This window comes from Hibiscus syriacus, unplaced genomic scaffold (assembly GCF_006381635.1).
Source record: "Hibiscus syriacus cultivar Baekdansim isolate YM2019G1 unplaced genomic scaffold, ASM638163v2 tig00111693_pilon, whole genome shotgun sequence".
NCBI classification, from domain to species: Eukaryota; Viridiplantae; Streptophyta; class Magnoliopsida; order Malvales; family Malvaceae; genus Hibiscus; species Hibiscus syriacus.
The window spans coordinates 914,200-924,848 of record NW_024063156.1 but is presented as its reverse complement, the minus strand read 5'-3'; the positions used below and the strand labels follow the sequence as shown (position 1 = coordinate 924,848).

The following is a 10,649-nucleotide window of genomic DNA, read 5'->3' as shown; positions in this document are numbered from 1 at the left end:
TTTCGATGGTGCAAATCAGTTTGATGTGTTGGGAGTAGCAGAAAATTTGCATATTTGAAAGTTTTGTAATTGCTAGTCAAATTACTGAATGCCCATAAACTTTTTGCAGATGTGTGTTTGTTTTTTTTCTTTAAAAAGCCACAATCTTTTAATTAGTTTAGAATGATTACAATATAATATATGTTTATAGTTTTCCTAGTCAATTGACAATGGACGAACATATACCTTCAAGATGAAACTACTTGAACTCGAGACTTCTAGGAAGAACAATATTTATTTTTATCATTGTGATCGTTTAATGGGTTCAAACAAATAACAAAAATATTAGGTGTTAAATTTTTTAATATTGATATGATACCTTTATTAAAGGTATAATACAATGTATTGTACTTGTGATTAATTGTTACAAAGCACCAGTAGATGCAATCTAAATCCAGAATGGCTCTGGATATGACCCACTGTAAGATTATTATTTTTATCGGTTTTGTTATTATTGGGCGCTTTACCGGTTTTGTTAACATATCTGGTAAAACGATATTTAAAATATTATTTTTTCTATCGATTTTTTTATTATTGGGTATTTTACCGGAAATGTTAAAAAATATTAATATTTTAAGTAAAAATAATAACATTTTAGATAATTTTTTATTGAAAATATTAAAAAGAATAATAATAAAATTGATAAAGTTTTATTTAGTCGTATATTAAGATTACTGTAGAAAAAACAGTTACAAAAAAGCAAACCCTCCCGGAAATTAAAAAAAAGTTTTTAACCAACCATTGGAAATTATTGAAGTTGGTTCCTTTATGGAAGATGAGATGATGCAATGATTAGATTTAATAATTTTGTATCTATATTATATTGGCGTTTTATATTGTTCTTGTATTTAATATATTAAGTATTAATAATAAAAAATAATAAAATCTGTTTATTTATTTGTTATTTTTAATTTGAATATATAATTTAATCAATTTATGCAATCATATTTTTTCTAAAATAATACAGTGGAAATATTCATTTATCGAAAACCGTATTAACGTCTTGTCAATTACAAATTGAACAAACACAGTCGAGACTATCATAAAAGATCATCTAGTTATAGTATGATAAGCAATAATATTAATAAATGAAGCAACAACGTATATAAACTGATCGCACCAACCGCTCCGAACACCAACCATGAAGGAGAAAAACTTGAAGAATATTCAAAACTACAAACAGAAAAGGCTATCTCCCATGAAAAACAATCTCATCCATGAAATACAGACTAAGAAAAAAATCAAGAGATAAACCTACATCGAAAGTCTATAAACATCGGTAACCATGATACTCTTTATTAGAAAAAGAGTCTAGAGAAAACATTAATATTAAACTATGATAAAACTAAAGTTGAAAACCAATAAAAATAAAAGGAAATAACGAAAAAATGGGAGGAAAAAAAACATCTATTGATAAACATCTAACACACCTGCTGCATGAAGATGGACCCTGCCTTAGTTAAAGTCTAAGAGTTTGTTCGTTATCTAAAAAAAATATATTAATAAATGATGATCTATTTTCTACTCTTAAATTTTTATAAATTTGTCCCTTCTATATATATACTTTAGAATTTTTCTATATATTTTCTATTGAAAATATATTTTTACCCCCTAAAATTTTATAAGTTTTCCCTCTAGTATAAAATCTTACATCCGTCCATATATATATATATATACTATTTATTCATTGTCACTATTTATACTATCAGATCATTCATGTTGACACCATTTATACATTTTTTTTCTATTTTAGAGTGTATCATCCGCAAGGTTCATTGTTTTAATGAAAGATGTTGTGAAGTTTATTCCAATTAGAATCAGTGTCCATTGTGCTAATTATTGCTACCATAAGCTTTTGTATTCTTTTTACCCTGATGATTAGTTCTTCAATGACTAATAATATCATAATGAAATAAAATTTAGAAATCTCTGAATTTACAAAATTCATTCGTAATCAATATAGAATAATGTAGGAAATCAATAAACTTTATGTAGCTTTTATATCTCATAAACCACTGAACAATGCTTGTTAAGAAAGATGTTCTCAGGATCAAAATCGGCATGCCAAGTAATATGAAATTAAAAGAAAAGAAAAATAGTAGGAGCTAGCCTCATTCGACTTGTATTGTATGGGTACTAACAGCCCTTGTCTGACCCTTTCTCTTCTAATATAAGAGCCTGGGGGAAGAATCCCATGTCTTATAAGATCAGTCCATTCTCTTTTATTTCCTACTAACCTTGGCCCTCTTTACTGGAACAAGAGTCAGTTTCTTGCCGGATTTGCTAGTTCCGGCTTCTGCTGTACGTAGCATTGAAATAGCAACTTGATGCTGCTTTTCGTCCGCTTTCTCGTCTGTAAATGGTTTCAATTCGAAAGCTCCCCGGACGAAACCTCGGGAAACCTGTGTTTTAAAATCCCGGTGATCAGTAAAGAAAAAAAACTCGCAAAAATAATACAATCAGTGTAGAATGTAAACTAATCATCCACAGTTTTAGTCCACGCAATGTCCACATACAAAAACTACCAGGTTCAGTCAGATGTTTGCAAAAACACAAATATGATATCAATGGTCAAGGATGTCAAGGTAGAAGAAAGATAACATGTTCGATTGGTGCATGACACTGAGCTAGATATATTACAGCCTAAAATGGACTTTGACAATGTCCATGCCAATTGAGGGATGATGAGATGATGAACACACATGTTAATGGTTAAATAGTGCCAATCACCAAGCACACAATATTTGAATGTTCGAATATAGGAACTGTATTTTATATGTGAACTTGTGCTAAAATCGTGGAAATGAAAGAAAGCGATGAACATGGTGCACCTTCAAAAGAATCCAAACTTTCAGGGAACTACTCAATATTGCAAGCCTTGTCCTTTTCCCTGAAGTTAAGTAGTTACACATGTGTTGGTCGACCCTCAGGATAAATCTTGGCCAAGATTTCGGATTTTCAGGGTTTGCCCTCTGTTTCATCACCGCCTGATCCCGAAAAAGAGGTGTAAACAGATTATTTCCTCGCCATTTCCATCAGAGGAAAATAAGGTCTTGTCATAATCAAAATTAGGACAAAAACTTCATCCAACTCTTAACCATTCAGTTGCAAAGTGAACAATGTTACTTACAAGTAAACGATAAATTTCTTGCTCAATTTTTGAAAAGGAGGTCTCTAGAGCTTCAACCCTCCCTGTGCCATGACAACAAGTGCATGGTTCACTAATCATAAATGTCACGCTTGGCCGAACCTGTTCAAAGTTTATATCATTTATAAGTTTAAAAGAAATAAATCAGTTCAATCTGAAGATTGAATATTGTCATTTGAAAATAACTTTTTATCTTGAGCTCGAAACTAGGATAAATTAGAACCAGGTATAGATATACATGATCAATTGGAACCCTGGGAAAGTTCCCCAACAATTAGAAGCAGAATTTCAGGAATCAGCATACCCTCTTTCTAGTAATTTCCATGAGTCCATTTTTTGATAATTCAGAGACTTTCACCATTGATCGATCTCTCTCAACTGCTTTCTTAACTTCTTCATATACTAGTCTCTTATTTGCTGAAAATTTGAGAGCCAAGTAAACATCAGTGACACATTTCCTTCAAAGAAGTTAGAACATCAGTGAAAATTTGAAAGCCAAGTAAACATCAGAGACACATTTGCTGAAAATTTGAGAGCCAAGTAAACATCATTACTAACTTGTTTTACCACTTCAAGCATGTAGCATTCACAAGGTTTACTGGAGCAACCTCCTTTAGTTTTTAATACGTAAGTTATAATGCTATATAGCATCTTCAAGTTTCTACCAGAGCAGCTAACCTAATGGGATGGATAGAAACAATTCATAAGACTAGCAATTCGAAGGTGAAAGAGATGATTCTGATAAAAACCAGATAACAAATATTCATAGAAAACATAAGCAATTTGAGCAGTTCCAATAGATCGACAGATAGCAAAGATAACCATAATAGAGAGAGAGAGAGAGACTCACAGTCGTCTTCCATATCAATGAAATCCACTACGATAATGCCACCGATATCCCTAAGTCGTAACTCCTTCGTGATCTGAAAAGTAGTATTTACTGTTTAATAACACTATCAAATCTGTTAATGCAATGGTCAACATGGGTGGATAATTTATTGAAAACAACATACAAAAAGAACAAGTGACTGCCAAGAACTAAATTATGCACGGAATACAAGCACTTCATAAAACGATGCACCTGCTGCCTATCCTCCTACTACCTCTTCCCTCTCACCACTTACTAAGGGTGAAGCTTCTTAATTAGAATGTTAAGTAGCATTATTGACTTTATATCAAGGGAAATAAATATTGGTATACAGGAGTTCGACATTTTACATCTTAATAGAAATATTAAGCAGCATGGTTGTGTTTATATCAGTTGAATTGATTACTTCCATACACACACAAAAAATGCCTTAGAGTCATCATCAGCAGCCACTATGAGATAATGTGATTATCCGTATACATACAACCCGAAAAAAAAAAATCAATAATTGGAGTATAAAGAAACTGACGAACAGTGCTTGATTATATTTCAGAAGAAAGTAAATAAAAACATTAGGATTCATGAGATAATAGCACATTTCCTCTCTCGGATTGACACAACCAACTTATAATTGTGAGATGGATGTGCACTAAAAGTGGAAAAATAATTATAGTAAAAAGCGTTCCACATACTTGTTTTGCAGCAGCAAGATTGACATCCAAAGTGGCCTTTTCCTGTGATGCTCCATGACCAAACATCCCATGTCCTCCATTTACATCAATTGAAACTAAGGCCTCTGTTTGTTCAATCACCAAGGAACCTCCATTTGGGAGTGGAACCCTGTTAGCAAGAGTTATATGTGACATCAGATGGGAAACATACAAGGTATACAATATTCCCCAGTTATCAATTTGGCTTCTCTGATAGGAATGAGTTAGGACTATTCAAGTTATTTATTTAACCTTTTAAGGTCATCTCCTTAACCATAGCTTGTGGTATGTTTTGCTGCAAGTGGAATATTTTAAGTTCGAAAAAAGGACAAAACAGTAGCAGAGATGCCTAAAAAACTCTGAAGCCGATGAAGCGAACATATAAATTGACGGTCAGTTTTTGGTCTGAGCACCCCATTTCAAGTAGTGGCTTTAAAGATGGCTACTCTCTTCCAGACCCAAAATATTGTATGGCAGCCATCTCCTCAACCTCCTGTTATGGTTCCATTACTGACAATTGAAGCCGCCACTAAATAAATTGACAAATACTTTATTCTTATAACTCTAACCCAGGAAGCAAGATCAGCTGATTATAAGGAATTAAATCTATGAGTGGATCATAGTATAAGAATTTACAAAGCTCACAATCCCATCCTCACAGCTACAATTTACCTAAAACATTATGAGCATTTGCATATAACAGTTATCCTCACCTTTTGCTAAGGATACTGTTGATCTCTTCCTCAATGTTGAATGCATCAAAAAGAGGAATTCTTTTGTCATATAACTCTACTCGATCACAAAGATCAGGAGCTATACCCTGAAGATAGTTGGTTACCTGACACCAAAAAGAAAATTTGATACCTCTCTATTCCATAGCAGATAACTAATAAAGAAACAGTGAGATGTATGAATAGCATTGATAAAGTAATATAGAAATATCAGGTAAAAAGATATGAGCCAATTTTTTCTTTATAAAAGAGAAAAAATCAATTCAGTTACTTCAGTAACTTCACCTATGGTTAAAATTTCATTAATAAGAAAAATAAAATAAAAGTGAGGTTACAACATGAATGGAAAAAAAAACCAACGTGCATGTCTGCATGCAGAAAGAGATGTATTTATTGCCTCAGTCCCAATAATGCAATACCTCATGATATGTTCTTGGTGAGTCAACTATCATTTTGTTAACCTGAAGCATATGAAGAAAGACGTGATGTTAAGAAGATACAGAAAGACTATCAGAAGCTCCTAATATATTGGAAAGGTTAAAGCGAACGGAAGAATGGGAGACAAGACAAATGAAAAACTTACATTATCATTAAAGTAATCCTGAACAACTGATAGTGTTTGACCTATTGCCCTATGCAGCAAAACAGGTGTTGCCCCTTCTACACCTTCATCTGCTGCAAGAGCTGCAGATTTAGCATGTTCTACTATATTTTTCCAAGTTGAAAGCAAACCTTCTAAGTCTTTCTGCAACTCCTCCAAAGAATGACCGGTAGCAACAGTCCTTACAGTTAGACCAAAGCCCTTAGGCTGCAAAGTTTTTGCTATGACTTTCAAACGTGTACGCTCAACACCAGTGATCTTTTTTGAGACACCAATTCTGTCACAACGGGTGAGTAATATCTGTGACCAAGGAAAACTACATCAGAAAAATACAACTTTATGAACCGTGATTTGGAGAGAGAATGGAGGAGTAGGAGAAACAAAAGAAAATACCCAGAATCTGCTTCTTAAATTTGGATAAGCAGTCAGTGTGGGACTTTTTGTTCCCAATCCTTCTTTAACAACTTGGACAATTATTTTGGTGCCCTTTCGGACATGGTGACATTTGTTTTCATCAGCATACTCTATATCTTGGGGATGTGACACAGAACCGCTATTAGATATTTCTAAAGAAGAGGCACCAAGAAGATTTCCTTCTTCTATGTGGTGCTCTCCATCTGATAAATCTTCAAAATTAGCACCCACTTCACCAGAATCAACTACACTACCATTCACACTCTCTTTAATAACACCTAAAACATCGAAATCCTCGCCAACATCATTGCCATCAAAGTTGTTATGCATAAATTGCAAATCCTCATCCTCAGAATCATATTCTGCTGCATCTTCAAGGAAAACATCTTCGGAGGATGGTTCAGTTTCATTTGCAGCTGAAGGCTCACCAGGATCTCCAGAAACTAAATCTTTGGCTCGTTTTTTTTTCATACGACGAAATGGAGGGAACATGAATGGTTCCCTGTTCTTCTTTATGTCCATAAGAGAGTGTCTTGAGCTTCCAATATTTAAAAATGCACCACCCATATGGGGAACAAGTTTCGTAACTACACCTAAATATACACTATCACACTGTACATGGCTTTTAACTGGTTCAAGTAACAACTCAACCAGTTTACCATCTTCCAGTACAGCAATCCTTTGCATGGTACATATCGAAGAATTAATCAGTATAACGGTAGATACAGAGTCCTTGAAAATTACACGACTGCTTTCTTCGGGTAAAATTTTTTCAGCAATTTGGTCACGCTGATTACTTGATTCCAACCTGGTTTTCTCATCTTTGAAATTGTTGACCTCCGTAACATCCTCATAACTGAAAATGAACAGAGGTGAATGGAAAAACCAAGGTTCCTCAACAGGCTGGTCTCTTTTGGAAGTAGTAGAATATGATCCCCCCTGTGCATTACTAATTGCAACCATATCACTTGGTTCCATTTCATCGATGACTATAACATCATTAAAGATTGGCTTTGATTCGTTTAGATCACTTTCATGATGTTTCACAATCTTATCTTCATCTGTGAAAGTACTGTAAGCATTTGAGTGTTCAGAAACATTTTAAAGAAGTAATTTGCAAATAAAATGTCCCCAAAATAGAGATATTACCTTCAGCTTGAAAGACTGAAGGTTTTATTGGAATGTTACTTTCCTCAATCCATGAATCCCAAGCCTGGAGTGGACAGATTTGGGATTTAGATCGCATCCATGAATCTCTCACCACAATTTTTCTTTCTTGCTTCTTAGGGATTGGGACTGACAAAGAAAACTGTGGCCCAGGTCTCCAAGTGATATCAGATAAAGGCTGCACTTCTCCTTTTATGAAATAATTATACTTTACGTTTACACCATAAGCTATCTGCCAAAAATTTAAATTTAATTAGATGTCATATTGCAGTGAATATAAGTTACACAAATGACAAGATTCATTTAAAAGAAAGGCCCTATAAAACAAAATTCCTTTGTAAACAATATAGAGAAAAAACTAAAGCAAAACCATTATACTTTATTATTTGGCAGGCTAAGTTTCATAATTGCCAAGAAGAGAAAAGAATAAAAGTTCCATTAAAGCACAGATCTTTCTTTCTCATGGACTTTCTCCAAAAGTCTGTCTTGTTTAAGTGGTCTAAGAAGGAAATCTTGTCCCAGAAATCCTTCTATCCAAAAGGTGTAATCTCAGATGCAAGAAGTGCAAGGCTGACATTTTGGATGAAGGGCCAAATATTTCACATGTTATTACAGACGATACAAACCATAGATATCAAATTATTTACTGCACTATTGACAGTGACACTGTTTTACATTTTAAAGTAAATCATTTGTGCTGTTTATCATAGTTGGATAAGTGTACCTTGACTTCAGCCCTCCATATGTTTGCACGTTCAGTTGGAGACATCAGGATTGCCATCTCTGGTTCCCAGCAGCCCAAGGCAACTGATTCCCCACTAAGGTAGAGAAGTTGCCCTTCTGCTAGATCTGCTTCCACAGTCCAAACTACCTCACATAATTCTTCAAAAGTGGTAGCCGACGTGCCTGAGAAAAATTAGTCCAGTTCATCATTCTGAACTACAGGAAAATTTTTCCTGAAAGGGTCACATTATATGTGGATAACTAATAGATGAAGAGGGGGGGGGGAAATAAGGTACCTAATTGGGAGATGGCCTTTCTGATTAATTTAAAATGATACATTTTCAATAATCTTTATTTATATTTCCAGGAACAACAATAAAAACTCTAAATTTATCTCATTACCATTATAACCGGTCATTTGCTAGAGCAAGATTACAAATTCTGCAACTAGAAATATATTTTATGTATAAATCTGACAGAAAAAAAGGTGTTTTCTGTCAGATTAATTAATCTTATCAAATCTACCAACATAATAAAGGCAGACAATATATTAAGTCAATAGAATGTAGCAACGTAGGGATGTCACTTACCTTTCTTTGCAGACATAACTGGGGATCTTGACAAAGAATTATGATTGCCAGCATAAAGATTAAATCTGAAAACATGTCCAAGGGGACTATGGTAGCCAGGAAACCTGATTCAAAGTATAATCAATGGTTAATCTGGAAATAGAGAGGAGAAGGAAGAAGCAAATTTGATCAGAATTTTAAAAAGAATTTCAATCCAATGATGTTCATGGTTTTCAATCATGTCCGAATCGTAGTCCTGCAACTTCCTACAATGATATACATATATTTTTACATATTGCATGCAGAACACTTTGAATTACTAGTTGACGAAACAGAATCTACAAATGAAAGTAGAATACAACAAAATGCGCAAACATGATTTCACAGCTCGAGTTTATTAGGCGCTGTTTTCTCTCTCGAATGTGTCCGACAATTCAAAACCACCAGGAAGGTGGTAATCATGTTCATTAGAGCACTAGTATCACAAAATACAACTTCGTAGGCTTTGGATTTCATATGGCATATTTGCAAGAATGAGGCCGGCACTGATATGGTGATACCCAAAAGAACTGATGCAAATTATCTATATAAAAAAGTACCCATAACCGAGGAATACTCCAGCATCTATTAATGCATATGAGCTACTTCTACCGTTCTACGAATGTAACCCTCCTTAAAATTGTAATTCAGTAACGCTTTCCAATTAACTATGTGTCAAAAAACTAATTTAGAACGAAAGAAAACCAAAAGAAGCGTAGCAAATTGAACAAAAGCTTCCACCTTTCACAGCTTCAGGGGGGAAAAAACATACATCCTTATCCTTAAAGAGGGGCAAAAAAACATTGAGAAAAAATGAAAACCGAGTTGAAGTAAAGCGGTACGTACGGTGATAAGAACTTTAAGGAACGAATCACACAAGAGGGAGTTCGTGGAGAGGAAAGAGAGCAAGGCCGAGGCCAAGCTTCTAAGATATCCATGAAAGTAGAGTGATGAAGCTCAGTGAAGTAAAGCATGTCGGAAGCTCCAAAGTGGGTAAATTTGAGGAGATAACAGGGGCAGTTCCGTCATTCGGGAGAGCATTGAGGTTCACCTTCTGGAGCTTGGGACGAGGGCAAAGGCAATGGAGTTAATAAATGGATAAATGATTAAATGGTTTTTTAAGGGTAAAGTATATAAATAGTATCCGAACTTTTAGGATGCTTACATTTTGGTCAATTAACGTTTAAAACTTGCAATACAACCATCAAACTTTTAATCATTTTCAATAAGGTCCCCGTTGTACTCCCCCGTTAGGTTTTGTTGATGTGGCACTTAAATGTCGTTAACTCCCATTATCCTTCTCCTTCTCCTCCTCATCCGCTTTATTCTTCTTCGCCTTTATAGATGAGGGACGACGAGGAAGAGCCACGGTCGAATGGGTTTTGTTTGAAACAGTGTGAGGACTTCAATAATGGTGGCAGTATGGCGAAGGAATAGCCCTACCGATCGAAAATTAATCAAAATAAAAAAGGGAATTTGGGGTTTTTCAACAAGATTCAGGGCCCTCTCCACGACGAAAGGATATGAGTCCCCACGAGTGGCTAACGAGGTTTTGGTCGGAATAGGACGACACTCCTACTGGTACTTGTAACATCCGCAATACCGGGTTAGTGACCAAATTGTAAAGTTTCAGAATTTGG

The 10,649-nt window shown here is 34.6% G+C and overlaps 1 protein-coding gene across 1 annotated transcript; it reads right to left on the bottom strand.

The window, feature by feature from the left end:
- Positions 1-2,040: 2,040 nt before the first annotated feature.
- Positions 2,041-10,057, bottom strand: LOC120167659 (ribonuclease E/G-like protein, chloroplastic). The gene is made up of 14 exons (XM_039176608.1): positions 9,856-10,057; positions 8,992-9,095; positions 8,403-8,584; positions 7,661-7,910; positions 6,491-7,572; positions 6,080-6,397; positions 5,916-5,957; positions 5,479-5,603; positions 4,748-4,895; positions 4,038-4,110; positions 3,492-3,604; positions 3,170-3,289; positions 2,871-3,026; positions 2,041-2,441 (listed from the first exon to the last, which is right to left on the bottom strand). The coding sequence occupies exons 1-14, from the start codon at positions 9,981-9,983 to the stop codon at positions 2,262-2,264; spliced, it is 3,021 nt and encodes a 1,006-aa protein (XP_039032539.1). The 5' UTR covers positions 9,984-10,057; the 3' UTR covers positions 2,041-2,261.
- Between the last annotated feature and the right edge of the window lie 592 nt (positions 10,058-10,649).

Bases quoted from the DNA above. Each gene is read 5' to 3' on its own strand.
- LOC120167659 (XM_039176608.1), bottom strand. From the start codon at position 9,983: ATGCTTTACTTCACTGAGCTTCATCACTCTACTTTCATGGATATCTTA. The intron at 9,096-9,855 runs GTACGTACCGCT...ACTTTGAATCAG, and splicing joins TCCTTAAAGTTCTTATCACC to GTTTCCTGGCTACCATAGTC. The intron at 4,896-5,478 runs GTGAGGATAACT...TCTTGCTAACAG, and splicing joins AACAGTATCCTTAGCAAAAG to GGTTCCACTCCCAAATGGAG.